The following is a 21,539-nucleotide window of genomic DNA, read 5'->3' as shown; positions in this document are numbered from 1 at the left end:
CCTGCAACAATCATAAGGGTTAATATTAATAAAATATGAATACAGACATACAGAAATGTTGCAGTGAACCTTTAAAGTATGATGGATTCAAAAAAAGATTGGAAGCTATTTTCCTCACACAAACTAAACTACTTTCACAGAAAACTGTAGAAACTACAGCATTGGCCATCATCCAGAACTCTGTGAACATGGATTCAGTCTTGCTCAAGACCTGTTTAACCTGTACAGACATGATTGCACTCAATGAGCACATGGAAATAAGCTTCAGACATTTAAGAATGAATGCGTTGCACCTGAACATAATTTCTGTGGTTTGTGATCTGATCATGTGCTAATATGTCTCTGCTGTACAATGGTACAAGGTAGATTTGTGTCTTTATTATTCAATAATAATAATTAAAAATAAAAAAAAATCAATAAAATAAGATAAAAATCACTACAATGAAAAAACAACATTTTCAATCAATAATAAATATTTTCAATGAAAAAAAGTGTTCAAATGCATGAATTTCAAATTAATTTTTTTTTTTATTGTTTTGTAATTGGAGTAATCTTTTTTGGGTCATAATATGGGTAGTAAATTTGTGTATTTATGATTCAATGTTAATAATAATAATAATAATAATAATAATAATAATAATAATAATAATAATAATAATAATAATAAACAAAAATTTAATCACTGAAAAAAAATTCAATAATAATAATTTAAAAAAAGTTTAAAGCAAAAAAGTATTAAAATGTTCAAATGCAATTAATTTTTTTTTTTATTATTAAGCCTTTTTTGATTGAATAATAGACACAAATCTACTTCCTGTAGGCTAAGTAGTCACACGTCATAATGGCTGTACAAGTAGTACAGCCATTATGACGTCAGACTATGGCTGAAAAAAAAAGTAGCTAAAAAACAGAATTGATGCAAATATATTAAGGCTAACTAGTTGTACGACTGAATAACCCGATAATTCTTTTTTTTTTTTTTTTTTAAATAAACCTAACAAAGAAGAAGGAAAAAAAAGAAAACTACAAAGTTAAGGATCACATGACCAGTACAGTCCACCGCGGTAATTTGCATCCACATGGTTAAGCTTTTATTTTGAAGGCTAAAGGCAAATCTTTACTGTCGCGTTAAATTCAAAACGTGCTGGGCTCCAGTCCCTGGCTATAACTCTCAGAACACATTTAAACAAAGTAGTGACGGTAAGACGCTTAAGATCTATGTTTCTTTCTACTATCACTATGTTGCTTGTTTTATGTAATGAACTGTATCTCGGGCCATGAGGTTTAGTGCTGTTAAGAAGAAGAAACGTAGTTGTGCTATCGTTGTGGCTAATTGCTCGCACAAGCCTTGTATTTCCATAAAATACTTTTGATTAAAAGGCTTTTCGCTTTAAAGTGGTGTTGCTAACCAGCTAAAATATAGCCATTACAGACTTATTGTTGGAGTTGTTTCATGTGCTGCTTTGTGCTAGCATAGCATAGAATAGCATCAGATTAGCATTACAGTGACGTACAATGGTCAGACATTAAGGTCAAAAATAACCATTAAGTAGCACCAAGTGCTGCAGTAGAGTGGGTATTGCTATTGTGTACTGAATATTGTTCGAGACAATAATAATAATGAGGTAACAAGCACGATTATGACTGCCATGTAGCTCGTGTTGCAAGCAGTGCCAGCAGTGTTAGCATGTCATTACCCAGAACAGCAACTGTGCAGGGAATCTATTAGGGTTGCACCTGTTTCCATGACTGACCACATGATAATGTCTTTCCTTCTTCAGGTGATCCATAATGATCATTCCTATTAGATGCTTCACGTGTGGGAAGATTGTGGGCAACAAATGGGAGGCCTACCTTGGTCTACTTCAAGCAGAATATACTGAGGGGTGAGAAGAACACCTACACTTCTACAGGGTTTTAGGGTATTCATAGCCTTAGGGAACAAAATAAGGACTTTAATATCAAAATCAGCATGACTGCGCATAATAAACCATTCTTTATTGTTCTTCTTTTGATCACTTTGGATTGACCTAGACCAATATATACTCATATTATTTTTTTCTTCTTTTTGTTGTTGTTGAAAAATGTAGACCCAGGTTTACTGCTGTCGAAAACAAAACAAAAATGCTGTTGTACCATAGTTAAGCTTCTAATGACAGCTACCTAATATTTTTAACCTACTTGTTTTTCCCATGTCAAAAGTGTCAGTGTGTGGAATAAGATTCTGTAACAGTTTGCCATTGGAAATTAAAGAGTCTACAAATATCAAGCAATTTAAAAGAAAATATATTTACGTTTTAAGACAAATTTGAAAGTGTGGCATGTCTTTTTTTTTTTTGTGTGTGGATTGAATCAAAATCATATATAAAATTAATTTATTAATGGCTGGAAAACAGGATGATAAAAATTGATCATTTGTAACTAATGTAGGAAAAAGGGTGGGACTTAAACATTTATACTTCCATCCACTCCATTTAGAACACAAAAGTATGTGTATGCAGCAATATATGTAATGTTTTTATTGGGGTTTTTTTTCCTGGAAGGAAGTCATCTGCATCAAATCTTTAGTGATAATATAGTTTTTTGTATTGCATTTGTATCACGTCATAAAAGTACAGCATCTAGTCTTAAATATCCACATATGGACTCCGCAACAGATCTTTAAATTCCATTATCTTAATTTAAAGCACATTTCACTTCTATCATCTCCCATCAGACTTGTTGGGTGTAACCTTTAAATAGTAATGTTTACATGAAGGAATCCCATATATATTCTCAGATCTCTGCTGTTTATGTATGATTTTGTGCACAATCAGACTGACATTATTTCTCCTGTTCTTGAAGCGACGCTCTGGATGCCTTGGGCCTGAAGCGGTACTGCTGTCGAAGAATGCTGCTGTCTCACGTAGATCTTATTGAGAAGTTGTTAAATTATGCTCCCCTGGAGAAATAACAGCCACACGGACTTCATGGCGCTGTAATATAGTCAAATGTATGTTCTTTCAGTGTGCAGTGGCAAACACATGTTTCAAAGAGTTGTAGCTACATCAATTTCATGTTTTTCTCAATAAAATCTTTTGTTGAGATGATTACCAGTGTTTGGAATAACGGCGTTTGTTTTTCTGTAACGGGGTAATCTAACTGACTTTTTACGCCGTTACAACGCCGTTATCGTTACTGAACGTTAATGGTGCGTTACATGCATTGATTGAATAAAATGTTATCCGAAAGCATCCCCGGCTTCTTACTCAACTGTAGTGAGGAGGTAGGTTAAAAACAAGGTGAGCGATTATGATTGGCTTAGGCTGCGTCATGTTTCATGGTAGCCAATCAGAGCCAGTGTTTTTACACACGTGCCAGCAAGAGGAGGCGGGTTAAAAACAAGGTGAGCGATTATGATTGGCTAAGGTGACGTGCCAGCACCTGCGACACACACACTACAGATTGGATGAAGCAGCAGAGATGGCGAACGTGGAGCAATCTGATGAAAAGTTGACATTTTTAAGGTGACGATACAAACACTATAAATTAATTGTGGTCAAAGGCAAGAATGTGTATGTGAAGTGTTCATTCTATCCAGGAGAGAAGACTTTGTCCACATCCGTTGTAAGCGACTCAAATTTAATGAAGCACCTCATGATACATCTAAAAAATGTGAATTCTTTGACATAGAGCAACTTTTTTTTTTTTAATAGTTACTGTCGTTGGTAGTTACTTTTATTATAATTTAATTACTAACGCGGTTACTTTTTTGAACAAGTAGTAACTATAACTAATTACATTTTTAAAGTAACGTTCCCAACACTGATGATTACCCTTTATGTCTAGCGTTATTGGTTACCACAAACTTCTTAATGTAACAGTTTTCTTTTCATTCTTTTGTACTGCTTGCTGCATACTTACACTAAATCCACAAGTATGTGAAACCATACTGCGGTACATTGACAATATTATCTTTCCAATTAATAGCTCATCTGTTTAAAGGCACATTGTTGGGTGATTCAGCACATCAAAATGCATGAGATGACTTTGTAATTTGTACTATACAAATAATTTAATTGAATAAAAAAAAAAATTCAGACTTTTTAAGTTGGAGGTTTATTAAAAAGAAAACAATGAACATTACACAGAAATGTTAACCTTAAGTGTTTACTGTACATTCAACCTTCCAATAAGTTCTACAACTATATTTAAAAAAAATGAAAAAAAAAAAAAGTGAAATTTCTCAATGAGCAGATGATTAGCAACACTTCATGATACATTTTCAACTTTGAAACAAGTCCCCTCTTTTGGCTTCGATTTCTGCAGATTTTTTATACAACTTCCGGCAGAAAAAGTCCTGTCTTCACTTTGACACATGAGGATGTCCCCCAAATCTAGGACAAAAAAAGCATACTTTTCAAAGTCACAACAAAAACGAAAGCCATTGGTTAAGATAAGAAGTGATCATCATATTGGTGTTTTCTTTAGAAAGCAATCTAATCTCCTGGTTTACTGCACATTGTGGATTGTATTTAGCAGCGTTATGATCAGGCATGATGGATTCAATATCTTGGGAGTTTCAGCATTTCTTCCACAATATCAATAATGTAATATATACCATTTGTGACCCAGGAAATAATAATAATTGCACCATAAAGCCCAAGTACCAAATGATCCTCAAATTAAAAAAAAAAAAAAAAGTTATTCTAAGAAATAAAAATCACAGTAAATGTTTTTCATGGAAAGTTTTCAACCAAACATACTTTACTAAGAATTGATAACAATTTTGGTTTACATTAGTAAGGTCAGTTTAAATGGACTAATATTTCTGTCATGGAAGGATAATGCAAGGAAATAAAACATTCTCGAAGATAGAAAAAAAAATAAAAATCAAGACAGTTGCCAAAAAAACAAACTGACCATGTTGTTTGACCTTCACAAGTTCATCAGTTCCAGGATCTGGCTTATGTTAAAGAAGGGTTGACTATACAGTGAAAGCTTTAGTAAAAAAAAAAAGCACTTTATCATGTTTTTAGATGAGCATTAGGCTGCTATTACACTAAAGGCAATCAAACAGTGTAAAAGGGAAGTAAAGGGGCAGCAGTACTGAGCTGAGCTTGTGTAAAAAAAAAAGGCCTGTAGGTTGTGATCAATAACTACGCTCTATTCAGTTATGCTGGATCAAGCTTATAAAGTAAGTAAAATATAATTGGAAATGGAGATCACATCAGTAGCTTATCACCATTAACTGTCTAATTAAATTCCACTACAACAACAAGATCTGTTAAAGTGACACTCCATTGTGATTGAAATACTGCATTCCTACAACCAAAAATCAGGCTGTCTACTTTGGATTTTTTTTTACATTTTTTTTTTCTTTTAAACTAAAATGGTGAAGAATGAAATTGGTTTATACATAATGTGAACAGCACATGTTCACATCTCTTTATTTCAAGCTTACCAAGTTAATGGTATCTGTCCCTGTGCTCTCTCTGCCTGTCACGATCCCGTGAACGATCCCGGGAACGTCCCCTGCTTCTTTCTTGGCTCCGGGAACCATCTCGGTGTCTTCGAGACGTTCCTGACCCCTCCCTGCTATACGAATCGTGTCGGTCTCTGTTACGACCCCGGTCCCTATCTTTATCTCTGGAATGACTCCTTTTCCTGTGGCAAAAAAAACAAAAAACAAACATCACAGCTTTTGGACTTGTGTAATAAAAATGAAAGAATACTCCTTAGTTTCAGGTTCCGTTAAGACAAGAACAAAGATCAGATGCAGTACAAACCCGTCTTCATAGTTGCGTTCGATGGAGACGAGACAGTCTTTGAGCGAGGTTACAAGGGCTTGGCAGCGCTCGTCTCTGTACACTCTGGATTGCTTAATGATGGCGATTGCAGTCAGTAGAGTTTCCATTGCGTCTTTAAGGTCTCCTGAACCAGCAATTGAACAGAACCAAATGATTTAGTGCAAAGTAAGCACTTCAAACGTGTGTGTTATGGTTAATTATCTTGCTTTTCTTTATTAATGGATAACAATACAAAAAAATAAATAAATAAATCAATCCACTTTAAGTAAAATTAAAATGTATCAATCTTTCTCTTGGCTTATTTTATTGACTAATTTATTTTTCATGCTAAAAAGAAGGCAGATAAATAACAGTGGAAAATTTAAATTATTCAATCAGTCATGAGTTATGGCAAAATGACATGTTCACATGGCCAGCTCTGTGCATCGAATGTGTATCTCTCTTCATTTCCTTCTTGTAAAAATAGATAAAGTCTGATGTTACAACAAGTGGCTGAATTACACCCGTAGAACTACAGCTTCCGTAGCTTTGTGTTGTGTTTTCTTCAAAAATCTCACATTTGATAAGTGTTTTGTACAGTGCTGGCGACTGACTCTTTTGGTCTTCCTTTATTTTAGCTGGTTTCAGTGAAATAAATAAATAATAAACAAAAATCCAACCATGATATCACACATATAATCTGAATAAGAACAAAAAGCAGTCTTAATGATTACTTCATTAAAATAAAAAGAAAACATTCAAAACATTTGCATAACACTTGGTTTCAAATAAAAAAACAATCCCTTTGCCCAACATTAGGATACATTAAAGTAACAGATCACACCAAAGTCTGAAGGAGGCAGGAGCTCAAACAAAGTAGATTCAACAGCAGTTACAAAGCTGCTCTTCTGCACAAGGCTAATTTTATTTTGTCTTCTTTACAACAATGCAATTTTTTATTTATATTTTTTTAAATCAGATGTGCAGTACTTACCAGTTGCTGCTCCAGAGATAGCCTTGCTGATGGCACTGCTGGCAATCACTCTGTTTCTGCTCATCAACTCCTCTGACTCTCTATTATTACTATGGGGTGTGCTTCTGGAAGCAAAAAAAACAACATGATTTAAAAATGTAAAAGATGCCATTTTTAAATGACTTCAATGGTTAAACTGATAATTTGAATGTTTTGCTTGATTTGTCTTTCTTGGCAACTCAACTCAAATCTACATGAGCTTTCTGCTTTAGGCTGGTGTAGCTGCTGGATAACATGATGCCATGGTTCTTTGTATCTGCCATTTACTTCAGGTCAGAGCAGATGCCCACATGAGACAAAGGATGTTGCAGCACACTTATAGTGTCACCTTTCAGTAGCTACAGACATCCCATCACCTAAAGCTCAGGTTGTGTATGCACTAAACGGGGCCTGAAAGATATGCATGACACTATCCACGCAAACTTTGTAATTTAGAAAGAACTAACATAGTGTGGAAATGTGTGCACTTGTCCGTTAACATTTTGGAGGCGTGGATAAATGACAGCGCCGGTGGTGAGGTGGTGAAATGAAGCAAGATTCATCTCACATAACTGACTTTATAGATCCACATAACATAAATATCAAATCCTGCTGTGTTAGGGATGTCTTCCTTTAGCTTCCTTTGGCTCAGAGTAGAAATAAAAGTATGTACGTTTACGGGAATCAGAAAATGTGCATACAATTAATTTAGGATCTGGTGCACGGTAGCAGATCAACACGTGATTCATGTATTGTGATCATGATGCACAGCATTGTTGGAAGCAGACAGTAGGCACAGGCAACGCACTTAACTTACCCTAATCACGTGTTCCTTAACGTGCCTGCGCCAGAACGCGCTCTGTTGTGGAGCACATTTTCGACGCACACACATTTTTAGATCGGGCTACCGGACTCAAAACACCACTCACTTTGTTCTTCTTTACACTAATTAAAATCGCTACTCCATGTTATTCGTGAACGGATCGGGCTGAAATTTGGAAGGCATAATCTATTGATGTGAACTCATTGACGCTCTGCATCCGTTTTTTGATTTGGGGACCCCCCAAAAATGAAAGTCGATTTCTCATTTATTTGTGAGCGTATCATTAACACATACCAATTAATGAATGGGGCCCATTACTTCGTACGTGCCTCGGGGGCACCAGGGGGCCCCATTTTTCAAGTGACTACTCCTCCATTAATGCTCGTTGAATCGGGCTGTAATTTGACATGGATATTCTATGAGCGGATGTCAAGAGCCTCTCTGAGACAATGTCTTACTCGGTGGAACCGAGTCATTTGACTGAATTCCCTGGAACGTGGTACGTGCTATTCGGCGCGGAGATGTTCCACGGGCCCGGCTGTAGTTTATCCGAACTTTTTTTTACTATGAATCCTATGCAATGGTTCAGAAACAAGGCTTCAGGACCCTGCTGTCTTTTTCTGATGTCTTTGGTAAAGTGTTATTAGCTTGGCTCTCTTCTGGAAAATCAGTTTTCTTATTACGGGACAAAACAGCCACAGGCCAAGAAGCAAGTAAGTCCCTTGATTTCATCCATTGATTTTTGTGGTTGTGTCACACTTCACTGCACCAAACACCTAATAGACAACGCCACTGAAGGTGGGTTGTGATGCCAAAACCAGGTGGAGTCAAAACTAGGGATGCACCAAATATTCGGCCACTGAATATATTCGGCCGAATATTGCAAAAAAAGCAACATTTGAGTTGGAAAAGTGTGCGGCGCGTTGCTGCAGAACCAGCGCCTCCTTTCCACACACAAACACAGCCAGACTCTCTCTTTACCGCTCTCCGTCGTTCGTCACTGCGTAAAAGTTGGAAACCGTCCAATTCCACAACCAAGTCTGTTGTTGTAGACTGGTGTAGCATTAGCACGGAGTGCTAACAGCTGATGTGTGTGAACAATGGCCGTGTCTCCAAGCAGTGACTCCCAACGCGATTGGCAGCAGAAAAAGGTGTGCAGTTTGGGCGTCCAGTAGTGCAGTTTGCATTTACATATATGGCAATAAAGGATAATATATATTCTATATTAAACCGCAGTGTTGTTTTAGCTGTTAGATAGTTGGAGAGGGAGGAGCTCACATTCTAAGAGGCGTGTTAAGTGACGTCACCTGGCATAATCCAACTCACCCGTTTAAAGCTGACTTTTTACAAAATGTGGAATAACAAGGGAGGAAACAGAACTTTTTCAACTTTGTCCCTCTGAATGAGACTAAAGGGATGTATACCACTGTAGCAAAACCATTATAAAGTGATTTTTTTCATCACACCTCCCCTTTAGTGCACTTAAGTTTTTTTTTTTGAAATATCACTTTTTTAGAGAAACTTATTTAAACAATGAATGCCTCTTTTTAGTCCTGTCTTTTAACATGTGTTGTGTTGTATTGTTTTAATCCTATAGCAATTTGAGGTTTGGCATCAAATGTAAAGTGCATTACAAATAAAACATATTATTAATATTATTATTACTAATAAATAAAAAAACATAATTAAACAAATGTAAATCAAAAATAAAAATGTAATTTAAAATAATGAGTAAGATATAATTAAAAGGTAAATATAAGTTGTACTAACATGGATTATTCTGACTGCTCCTTTTTAATTATTTGTCATATAAAGATTTCCCCTCATGGATCAATGGTTTACTGCATCTGAGCAGGTTTATTGCCTAAGTTTTGATCAACTTAATTAAAATTAACCTAATTTAAATGATCCTGAAGTCATCATTCCAGACCATAATGATTTAAACAAAAATAAATGAACGCACTGATGCATCAGTTGTTTCACCACTAGGGGCCAGAATATTTTACAGTATCAGAAGTAATCATTAACCTACAATGTTTCAAACTCTACAATCCCTAGCATTGATGGTCTCGTCCACAACAACAGAACAACTTTATCCACTACTACTACTTCTGTAGCTCTGATTAGATGTTGATCAAGCACTCTGAGCAGGTAAAACTGATTAAAGCTGCTTCTGTTGTCATGGAATACAGCAGCGATACACAAGAAACGGACGGAGCTTTAAACCTTGACACGCTAAAGTTAAGCAAGCACTGGTCGGCTCTGATTTAGAAGTCAGTGATGATTTACATAGTTCTTTTGCCAGTTTAGACAGTTTTTTCGGGTGGTTTAGATGGTGTTAGAAGCTGTCAGGACGAGAATGGGGAGGACAGGAAAAAAAAAAAAAAAAAAAAAAAGAGAATGGGGAGGACATTTCAACATCGAAAAAACGTCCTTTGCCTTACGGTGACAGGGGTTTCAACCCGATTCTGTCCATTTCCGCGTAAGTATATTCTGTTTTCATTGGTTGAGTCCATTAACATGGATTTTATAAGGCCCTAGTATAGTTGTTAGAGCACTGACTGAGACTCGCTGCAGCACATACAAGCTTGTGACCTGTAACCATCTATGATTGGCCAGGAGCCCAGGAAGGCGGTTCTTGGCGATTCTGATTGGTGAAAATATATATCACTCAAATGATGACGACGGAAGAAAAAACCTCAGCATCTGAGGTTAGGTTATTGCAGTAGTGAAAACCTCAATATCGATGCGATTAAAGTTAATCGTTCAGCATTAAACGGTTTGGTACTTGGTTTTACTGACATTAAACCTAAACACAATTACAGAAAAATAAGCAGCGTATTTCTGTTTTAAAATTAAACCTTGCCGTTTGTTGGATAATTACACGCAAACAGCAAGTTTTAATTTTAAAACAGAAAAATGCTGCTCTTCTGGTTTTTGTGGTTTCTGTTTTGGTTTTTAAGTCAGTAAAAAAAAAAAAAAGAATCACACCGTTTATTTGTTATTTTGTTTTGGTTTTAAAACAGAATAACCAAAAAACTGAGGGTAAACAGATTTGTGTTGTACCGGTAGATATGAGTCATACAAGTCTAAGGCCTAGATGAATTCAGCTACAGTTTTATCTGTTCTTAATGAGTGCAAAAAACCTGAATGTTGACATTCGATAAGGTTTTTGTACTTACCTCTGCTGGTTCTGAGATTTGCTGCTTTGCCCATCATAGCGAGTTGGGAAGAAGGCAGGATTTATATGAAGACTTGGTGGTGGTAGGTGTGGGGGCAATCCTGGTGGTAGGCCTGGTGGTAGCCCTGGTGGTGGGATTGAGGCACGGACAAGAGGAGGGGGGAGCAATAGTGGTGGCGGAGGGATTGTTGGGGGCATATATGGGAACACTGAAGGAATTTGGCCAGGAAATGGGGCAGACATTGGAGGAAATGTGTTTGGGAGTGGATAAGGGGGGAAAGATGAAGGTACTGGGGAAGGACTGGGCTCCTGTAATGATGAGGATGACTTTTCCAAAGAGTTTGATTCTTTGGACTCTCTGCGAAGAGGTATACCTGCAAAAACAACAATATCTGTTTGTGTAACAGAGAGAATGCAGTTTGCAAGTACTATGTTATACGAATAGTAAGATGCTCTTACGTCGATGTGCAACCTCCTGAAACATGGCGAGATTCGGAGTGGTGGCGAAGCGACAATGTACTCTATCTCCGTTGATTTCACACTGGGGAACTTTATCCATCAATGTTTTAACAGACTCTTCTGAGGATACCACTATCTCTGCAAAGCTGTGTCACCAAGTTAAAGCAGAATTATGACAAATGTTTCTGATGACACAATGTAGGAAATTAAGTGATTAAACATCTGAACACGTGCTTTACATCTGTCAAAAATAAAGTGTTTAGTTGAAGTTAATAAAGAGAATTACTCACCCGCGTGACTGCCCATTTAAACGGTTTTCAGCAAATTTAATCTCGACGACGTCTTTCACACCCAGCCTATGGGCCATAGTCATGAGGTCCTTGTCAGAAGTCCACTGCAAACATATTTTTAAATGAAAAGTTTAAAATGACAGTCTCTTTAGTGCTGTTGCTTTTTGCATGCCACCAGCACAAAAGGACTAAGTATCGCTCACCCAGGAGAAATTTCCAACATATAAAGGAAACCTTTTCTTTATCTGTTCTTCAGTCGGTGTATTCACTTCTGTTGAAGGACTTTCCTCTTGATCTTGACTGTTTCTGTTATTGGAAAGTTTCTCTTTTCTTATCTTTGCTTGCTCTTGGTCAACTGCTCCAGTTAAAACAGCATCAAATAGGTCATTCGATTCAGCAAGTCTATCAGAATCCTGTGAGGAACAGAGAATAATAGACATTCATCCATGAATATTGTCAAATTGACATTGTAATTACAAAGTAAACAGTTATACACAATACAAACAAATGTCAAAAAAAAAAAATATCAGAAGAGTAGCCTAAGGAACCAGTGGTAGTTAAAGTTTGTTTTCTTATTAATGTGTAAAAAAACAAAACAATCACAAAAAAAACCTAATTCATTCCAAACAGCTGCATCTGAAAAAAAATAAAAATGTTTTTACTCAACCCTTTTATTAACATCACCGTCTTCAGACACACAAAAAAGTGATTACATAAGATACATGCTCTCGCAGGAATAACTGGCCAAGCTTTTGAACGATGTCGATTAATCAGTAATAGCAAATATCTGGCCGATTAATCGGCCGCACAAATTAATCAGCCAGGCTCTAGTAGCATGTATTCTCTAAACATTTTAATTTTCCAGTTTGCGTGCACTAACCTTTAAGATCGATCTTAGACTCACCTCATTGTTTTGGTTCAAATCACTGTATATGTCATCCATATCTTCCCTGGGGCTGGATTTGGTTGCAGATCCTGCCGCAGCCATTCCGTCAATCTAAGGTGAGCGGCCACTGATGATTTCTTTCCTTATTTCTTGCCAGGCAGTTTTCTCGTTAAGCCTTTGCAAAGTCTCGGGCTCCACGGATAAGCGATGGTCTGTCACTTTGCAACCATTTTTGTCAATCGCAGCACCCCGTATCAGTTAGCTAACGTCGAGGTTCCGTCGAATACGCCAAATTAGGAAGTAAACATAGCAAAACGAGGGAAAAAACTGATAGCACAAAGAGCAGACTATATCAGAAAATGATTCTTACACACAAACCTCCTAACACACACGGCGTTTTCATATATGCATACCCTCACAGCCTTATTTTCTTACACTACATGCACGTTTTATCTTCAGCTAATGCTAATGTTGCTAATCAGTCTGTGTGCACCACGAATGTTCACCGTATCGAAACAATCTATTCAAGAATCACCCGACTTAAAGTTCCTAATACCAACTCGCTTGGCCTGAAACCTGTAATGTTGTTAAGAAATATTTCAACAACAACAACTATGCATTTTTTTAACCTACGCTCTTCGAAACCTAAACATCGGTTTCGCGTGTTTTGTCTCTAGAAACTGCAAAGCTCAGACTACAACAACCTCACCAATATGGCAGCGTGTGTACTTGGTTACGCCACTGTTCAACCACGCGAGCTATGATTGGCTGAAAATTTACAGCGGTCCAACCAATAACTGCATCTTATGCTAAAGTTCAACCAATGAGAGCCTAGAATACCTGACGGTCCGCCATTAGTGGTAGAAAAGGGCAGTCTGGGCTGGCTTCAGATACGTAACAGGAGAAATCTTCATAGAGAGACACCAGACGCTTTAACAGCTTTAAGGATACAAGGGTCAGAGCAATAGAAACACAGTTAAAATGATTTCATCTGCTGTTGCCAAAAGGGTGAGTATTCCTCTGTTCAGGTATGGCTTGAAATCTTGCTTTTGCTAGAACTCCATAAACACGTTTATAAAGGAATGATTAGGCTAAACAGCACTGAGCTTTGCTACATAATAATGATAATAATACACCTAATGTGGGACATTTACAGTTCAGTTTTCTGGTGCTGAAATAATCTAGTTCTTAATCATTCTGTTTGTGGTTATCCATAGCTATGCTGCGTTAGAGGACAGTTGTACAACCCGCACATTAACAGCTGTACAACAGGACAGTGTGAGCTATTACATAACTCCTCTTTACTGAAATAAACATTTCCCATTTATACATGTTTTTAAATTAATTCACATCTGATGAGGAAATTATGACATTTATAATTAAACCATTGGACTTATTAAAAAAAAAACGCAAAAATGGTGTATTTCAATTTATTTTTTTTTGTTGTTGTTTTTTAATCCTCTCATTTCTGTCCAGCATTTTAGTTAGCTCTGCTGTTTATTAAGAACATACAACATATTTCAATTTAAAAGTTTGATTTTGATTCATTTGGACTTTAATGATAGTAGTATCTAGGGGTGGGAACCTCTGGGTACCTCACAATACAATACGCGATACAAAGCTCACGATAACGATTATCGTTATATTGGACAGAAATCAATCTACGATAATCTATGACATAACAAGAAAAAAATTATTTATTTTCTATCTCTGAAAGACAACAAATTGAAAAAGTGTCCTATGAACAGTGACACTATTTTAGTGCAACATTTTTGTAAATAAGTGTCAACATACCAATGTAAACTAATAAGTATCTCTAATAGTGATTTCTGTAAACAAAAAATAGGGTCTTTCTTACCAGTGTCACCATTATAGTGCAATATTCCAGTAAACAAATATATTGGTTCCTTCAACAAACAGTGTCAACATTTCTGTGAAGACGTACCTGCACGTTTTAGTGAAAAAGTAGAAAAGGTTTTGAAAAACAGAAAAAAAAAATCGATACTTAGCGCGAGCATATATCGATAATCGATCGTGCAAAAAAAATATTGTGATATATCGCCGTATGGAGATATCGTCACACTCCCAGTAATATCACTGCAGTACATGGGGAGTCTCTATACAACTTTTTCCACTTCAATTCAACTTTATTTATATAGCGCAAATTACAACACAGTCATCTCAAAGCGCTTAACAAAATACAAAGGCCATAGTAAGAAAGAAAGAACCCAACAAGATCCACATGAACAAGCATTGACCACATGAACTTCTGAATTAATACAGATATTGCAGCCTTGTGTATTGGTCGATACCGATATTGATTGGATATTATATCGACACGATTCAAACTTAACATGTTATTTATTCAGACAACTTTTTTTTTTTCAGGAAATTTGATGTCCTGAGTCCTGACATGTTTCGACTGGCAACTGTCAGTCTTCCTCAGCTTATGTGCACACATGAAAGATCAGTAGATGCTTCCCTTATTAAATAACACATAGGGACACATCAAAGCAATCACCTCTGAGGAAGACTGACAGTTGGCAGTCGAAACATGTCAGGAAATCATATCTGAATAAACGACACCTTAACATATTATTTCAAAAAACAAGTAAGAAAGAACTTGCTGGAATTATTACAAATCAAACTTACTTTTATTACAAGAATATCTATTTCTTTAGAACATTTATTAACCAATGGGTTACATGATAAAATGTAACGTCAAACATAATAATATTCTACGAATTAAAAACAAAACAACAAACAAACAATAAGATAAAAAATTGGAAGACCCTGAAAAAGAACTTTTAGATGCAGGTCAAAATAATTGCATATTCAGTTTTTTTTACTGATATTGGACCAATATCTTATATCACTATGGGATTGGGACGCCCTTACATATATATGATCATTAGCTATCTGATTAAATCATTACTTAAAAAAAGGTTTTTGACATAACAAACGTACCTTCATAAAAATAAGAGAAAACAACTTTTCAAAACTGAATATACTGTAATTATATCAAACATTTAGTTATTAAATACTTGCACATTTCAGCACAAATACATCTAACATACACACTTAATTCTGAATTATTTATTTTATTTTCACAATTTCACACATTGCGTTTGTTGCTACATCAGAAGCAGTGTTGTGGGGACGCATATTACAAAAGTAATAAGTTACAAAAAAAACAACGTAATATTGTCAGTAGCCAAGGAATATAACATATTACTTACACAAAATATGGTAATATATATTAGTCATTACAATTCACAGCTGAATAGGTACGATGTATCCTAGGCATGCTACTGTTGACGCTTTTACATTCCATATTTCTTTCTCAGCTGCTGACAGGAGTTTGTCAAGCGTCATGGAGACCAGTCGTCACAGGGCTGGTATCATCCCGTGGTTACCGTGGAGACGCTCCTGATGACACCAAGGGAGATCTGATAGAGATCCCTTTGCCTCCCTGGGAGGAGAAGCCAGACGAGCCCACAGCCATCAAGAGACGGAGACTTCTGTACGAGAGCCGCAAGAGGGGCATGTTGGAGAACTGCATTCTGCTCAGGTTGTTAAAGTGCACTTTTTTTTTTTTGTTTCATATATTATCAGTCATGTATTTGGCTGTTCAGCTGATGTCTGATGCTGATCTATTAAGCACAAGTTAAGCTACTAAAATCAGAAACTTTAAAGCAAATGTATGAATTCCCCCAAAACTCCAATGCCATTACACTGTTTCCTAAAAGTTGACCTTGTGAGTAATGCATGAATATTGAATAACATGGTGAATGGTAAACAGACTCAGATTCTATAGACAGCAGAGAGACTCTCAAAGAACACTAGTACTGACTCAGGGAGAAGTTTCTCCTCAATTTTGTTTATGCAGCTCAAAATACGACATTGTCATATACAATATTTTATCGTGAAAATAGCATTTCCACACAAGTAAGAAGAGATAAAGCCTATTAGACCCCTTTCCAGCTCATCCTGAGCCAACATATGTGACTGATTGATTGTTCCATAAAGATGTCGTGCCATTCAGTTGCTGGAAACATTTCAAGGCTTCTTGTGTTTGATTTGAATTCCTCAATGCAGCTCTGGCTGTAGCCAAGTCATCTATGATAATCACTGCCAAATGTATTCAGAGAGAGGATTGGGGTTATTATCTGACTCCCTGCTTCTTTTGTAGCCTTTTTGCAAAGAGATATCTGAACACAATGAGTGAAAAGCAGCTGCTGCAGTATGACAGACTGATTAATGAGCCAAGCAACGACTGGGACATCTACTACTGGGCAACAGGTGAGAGAGAAGCTCTTCTTGGAAAAGCAATCCCTATTTATTTATTTTAGCATTGGCAGGGAAGCAAAGCATTGTGTACTGTGCACAGATTTATTTGGCTTTTTGTTTTTTTCACTGACATAAAAAAAACTATTTTTACATTATTTTAAAGTACAAATATTGCATTCCTAGCAGTAATGATGATAAATAATTAGAGATTATACTGTTAGGTTATTCACAGCGGATTAGTTTTAGTGTTTATTATTAATTTCATTAGTACATAAGGGTATTCTTTTTGTTGTTGTGCCATACATTAATGTACATGATGCGACCTGGACACATCATCATTGATGATACCTGAGGTCATACAGTGTTTCAGGTGCTTGGAACATTATACACTTCTCCCCCAGGTGACCCAGCCCGGGTTGATCAGACCCCAGCTAGTGTCCAGGTTGTACATTGTTCTCCATTGTACATTTCCTGTATAACACCAACTTTAACCGTTTACAACTTTTAAAATGTTGAAACCATAAGAAACCTCTTAAACGTCAGTCCTTGATTCTTATTTTGCTGCGAAGTAAAAAAAAAAAAAAAAAATAAGGACATGGCATCCTGTTCTTCTCAGCGTTCCTTTCTTTGGGCTGTTCACATGTATACATCCTCACGTCATACAGGTTTTCTGAAGAAAAACGTGAATGCGTACTCACCTTAAACAGTGACAACTGGCTTGGCTAAGCCACTGAATTTAGCTAAGCCTGGCATCATCCTGGTGTCCTGGATCTTTTCTTTCCTGGCCTTGCAGTCAACTGTTTGATAGTACGTCGTCTTGTGAAAAATACAAGAATGGAACCAAAACATTTAAAATGCTGTTGTCTTTTTGTCGTGCAGAGGCTCAGCCCACTCCAGAAGTGTACCAAGGAGATGTTATGGATTTGCTCAAGGAGTTCACAAAGAATCGCAGCCATGAACAGAGGCTGGATGCTCCCAGTTTGGAGTACCTAGAGAAAGAAAGCCATTGAGTTCCTCTGCTGTCAGAGACACATTAAAGGAAAAAGACAGAGGAACTATGGGGGAGAAAAGGTTCAAAAATCCTCAAAATATATAAAAGTATTCAAGAATTTGTTGTTTTTTTTCTCCATTGAATGATGCACTCTGTAATGCACATCTGTGCACTGCAGTAATTTTAAATAGAAGGTTTGTGGACCTTTTTGGTTCTTATAAAAACTGATAGATCTGAATGAGTTTGGGGGAGTGGAAGGTCTTCTGTATATTTCAGAGTTATTGTGCTATAAAGATGTGATTAATTGTGTATATTATTATTAATGCTTGTGTGGAAAGCTCACTGATTCTTCTGCTTTGATGAATAAATAACAGCTGCTCTGTCATTGATCCCACTCTGCCTCTCAGTGCTTCAATAGAAGTCAATACTGTATAAGTCCTTGATGACTGCTCTCCTACAGCACAGCCAGACTGGATCTCCTCAAGAGAGGATGTCATTATGAACAGCATGGACAATATCTGTTACATAACAAAGGTTGTAATGGCTGCAGTGTCTTTCTACAGACAGCAGATGGGGGCAGAGCACCACAGATTGTATATATTTTGCAACGCACCTGCTGATCAACATTTCTTGATTTGTAATGGAATATGCTCAATAGTAGTCTAGCACAAAGACCATGACAAATGAAGTTAAAGAAATTATTTGAAAATGAAGAAATGTAGTGTTATAGGCGAGTAGCAGGAAAAAAAAAATCTATGTAAATAGTGATAAACTCATAAGCCTTGAACAACCGAAGGAACAAGAGGAAATAAGGCTATCTACTCAATCACTGCACAAGCACAGATAAGACTGGGTGAGTCAAAAACACTCAGATTATCCCAGATCTACGAGAAGAAAAAAAAACTGAACTGAAGACCTGACAAGAAAAACGTAATCAAACGTAACCTTTTTGGAACTTAATAAAAGATAAACTAGTTAATCAGAGGTGATGCACAAGTAGAAGCGATAACCTAGTTTTGAACCAATGACCTTTTAATTGAAGGACAGTGTCGCCATTACATGACCATGCGCCCAAATCAAGGCAAGTGAATTGAAATACAATGCTAAGGTGGGAAGTGAAATGAGTCAAACATGGCTAACACTATACAACAACTTAAATCCTGAGAAGAAAAACACATGAAAATCATTATTCACAAAACCAAACTCTAAACCAGGATCCAACAAAAATCGAATCTAAACCCACATATGACTACAAATACACACAAAGTATAGCCTTCAATCTCCCCATTTTTGGTGTGTCCTAAAATAGACAAATTATGTCATAGGGGTCCCCCTCTGTGTCTCCTTCTGCCATCTGTTTATTTCACCCTGCATGGAGATAAAATAAATAAATAAATAACACAGATTACCATGTGCAGGAAAACAATTGTTTCAGTATTTATTTGAAAATTACCTCAAAAATAGTAGACATTTCAATTTAAAAGATCTAATACAACTGATCACCATCTGAACTACGCTGGGCCTTCATACATCATGGCCAGGGTGCACCTGAGATTCGGCTCCAAGGGCCTAATTTACTAAATGTTTGTGTGCGCAAATATGTGTGCTAACTTTAAATGAAGCACATACACATGTTGCAGTTGTAATCGGGGCCAGGAAACACAAAATAATGGGTGGAGGAGATGCAAATTGATCAATTTAGCACATGCAATGTGATTTATCAAACATGGAGCTGATTGTGGTGGGTGTTTTTGCACATTTATTTAACACGCTTGATAGGCAGGTGTTAATTGTCACAGCTTTACCTACAGATGGCTGCAATAAAAAATTATAAAAACATTTCTTTTGAGAAAATTTGTCTTTCTTTTTCTAGCATCTTTTCTCACAGAGAGTCTACCATATTGTGTTTCTTCCACAAAAGTTCGGATTTGTTTGCTATAATTCCAGAACATGTGTATTTGCCTCTTCCACTTACACCTCCAAAATTACATTTCACTCTTGTGGCCACTCGGCATGTTGGACACCACCAAATTCTTGTCTTCATAAATAGGGCAGTCTCCACCACTTTTGCACCTGTTGTCATTTGTGCAGGCAATCTTAGTAAATCACAACAAACACACAATCCCGTTATAGACATTCAAAGTAAACTGAGTGTCAGGGATGGACTGGGACCAAAAAATGGCCCTGGCATTTTTGGCCATAGTGGCCCACCACCATACAATATGCAAAAGCACACAACAATTGAGAATATATATCTGCACATTGTATTGTTTCAAAAAAATTAAAATAAGTTGTAGCAGCCTATATGGATGAGAGTCACCAATTAAAAGTTTCATATGCTGTTTCAATACTTTAAAGATGCTTATCGTGGGACAGCTGACCACAGTGTTACAATTCCCATTCTGAATGGAAAGTGGAAGTCAAAGGAACACTGCTAGAGATGTCTTGACAGTGTTTAATGAAATATACTGTTTATTCAAATACACAGTTGTGCCTACGGTAAGACCATTTATCTATGTAAAATAATAATATAATATATAGATATATTCAATTCTATCTCTCTCTCTCACACACACACCATGGTGACCACCTCCAAACCAGTAAAGACAAGGTTATAAACAAAACTCTAACGACTCATATTGTTATGCCTGTAATTGACTGAACACACAATGAGTTTTGTTATTATTTACTAAGTTGAGCATTTGTGCACTTTAGCCTAAATATTCCCCAAATATTATTAGGGTAAGATGTGTCTCTAATAATCTTTAATAATAATGCATGTTTTGCATTATTATTATTGTTTTTTGTTTTTTTTTAACTTTTTTTTTTTTTTTTTTAACTTTTTCTTACGCTTTTCTGTTTTCATTTATTATTAAATATTTTGTTTTGTTTGTTGTTTTTTTAGTCTTTTAATTTCTACTACATTAAAATACGGGATATTTATGGGAAAATACTAATACGGGACGATGGCAAGAAAAGAGGGATAAAATATGTGAGTTTCCTGGCCAAAAACAGGACTTAACAGGTGTGGTCTGATGGGTCATGTCAAAATAATCATTATTAAAAAGGCAGTGGCTATCAAAAATGGATACTGAGCTTGGAATTGTGGGTAATATGTGGCAATTTCCTTCATGCTAATAGGGAGCCTTGTTCATTTACGTGTTCAATAAATAAAACCTTGTCACCCCCATTTGGTTTATGTGTGGAATAAGAAAAAATAGAAAAAGAAAAAAAAAGAAGAGGAAATGGGAGAAGAAGAGATGAAAAAGAGAGAAAGCAAAGAAGAGAAAGAAGGAAGTATAATACATTTTAGTCAAACCAAGGTCCTGACTGATTCATGGTAACTTGCGATGGCCTGTACATTGCCTTTTCATCCCTACACCAAACTGGAGTGGTTGAAGGATCTCTCTAGGGGGATGAATCGAGAAAGAAACCCTTGACCTAACCCTAAAATGCTACATACGTGTACTTCGGTAAACGCACCAAAAGCACCAGTGGCTGTCCGTACGGCAACCGTACGAATAGACACTTTCTAAAAAAAACGCACACCGGACAAGTCCACTTCGGGTTGATGGCCCACCGGGCATTTCCCGGTATGCCAGATGGCCAGTCCATTGCTGCTTAGTGTAATAGTTCCAGCGAGATTAACTTTGTCTTCTTTTCGAACAGTATGTTACGTTGAGGTTTTGTTTATTCAGACAAGGTTTTTCAGGAAATTTTCAGGGAGATAACAATTTAACATTAGTAAACTGAGTGGTTAACAGTAATTGTAATAGTAACACTGTAATTGATGATGAGTTGATTTTACTTAAAAATAACTTATAAGTTATCAAATCCAA

At 36.5% G+C, this 21,539-nt stretch overlaps 3 protein-coding genes across 3 annotated transcripts; 2 read left to right on the top strand and 1 right to left on the bottom strand.

Moving 5' to 3' along the window:
- Nucleotides 1–1,067: 1,067 nt before the first annotated feature.
- On the top strand, nucleotides 1,068–3,089 carry polr2l (RNA polymerase II, I and III subunit L). The gene is made up of 3 exons (XM_028441742.1): nucleotides 1,068–1,200; nucleotides 1,782–1,886; nucleotides 2,845–3,089. The coding sequence occupies exons 2-3, from the start codon at nucleotides 1,792–1,794 to the stop codon at nucleotides 2,951–2,953; spliced, it is 204 nt and encodes a 67-aa protein (XP_028297543.1). The 5' UTR covers nucleotides 1,068–1,200; nucleotides 1,782–1,791; the 3' UTR covers nucleotides 2,954–3,089.
- A 999-nt stretch (nucleotides 3,090–4,088) lies between these two features.
- LOC114459738 (cleavage and polyadenylation specificity factor subunit 7-like) lies at nucleotides 4,089–13,157 on the bottom strand. The gene is made up of 9 exons (XM_028441898.1): nucleotides 12,438–13,157; nucleotides 11,737–11,946; nucleotides 11,534–11,637; nucleotides 11,244–11,389; nucleotides 10,786–11,158; nucleotides 6,763–6,866; nucleotides 5,769–5,913; nucleotides 5,444–5,646; nucleotides 4,089–4,376 (listed from the first exon to the last, which is right to left on the bottom strand). Exons 1-8 carry the CDS (start codon nucleotides 12,519–12,521, stop codon nucleotides 5,448–5,450), a joined length of 1,365 nt encoding a protein of 454 aa, XP_028297699.1. The 5' UTR covers nucleotides 12,522–13,157; the 3' UTR covers nucleotides 4,089–4,376; nucleotides 5,444–5,447.
- Nucleotides 13,158–13,269: 112 nt separating this feature from the next.
- sdhaf2 (succinate dehydrogenase complex assembly factor 2) lies at nucleotides 13,270–18,085 on the top strand. The gene is made up of 4 exons (XM_028441910.1): nucleotides 13,270–13,427; nucleotides 15,767–15,990; nucleotides 16,612–16,721; nucleotides 17,589–18,085. The coding sequence occupies exons 1-4, from the start codon at nucleotides 13,401–13,403 to the stop codon at nucleotides 17,717–17,719; spliced, it is 492 nt and encodes a 163-aa protein (XP_028297711.1). The 5' UTR covers nucleotides 13,270–13,400; the 3' UTR covers nucleotides 17,720–18,085.
- The last annotated feature ends 3,454 nt before the right edge of the window (nucleotides 18,086–21,539 follow it).

Source organism: Gouania willdenowi, chromosome 3 (genome assembly GCF_900634775.1).
Source record: "Gouania willdenowi chromosome 3, fGouWil2.1, whole genome shotgun sequence".
Lineage (NCBI taxonomy): Eukaryota > Metazoa > Chordata > Actinopteri > Blenniiformes > Gobiesocidae > Gouania > Gouania willdenowi.
This window is presented reverse-complemented; position numbering and strand designations above follow the sequence as displayed.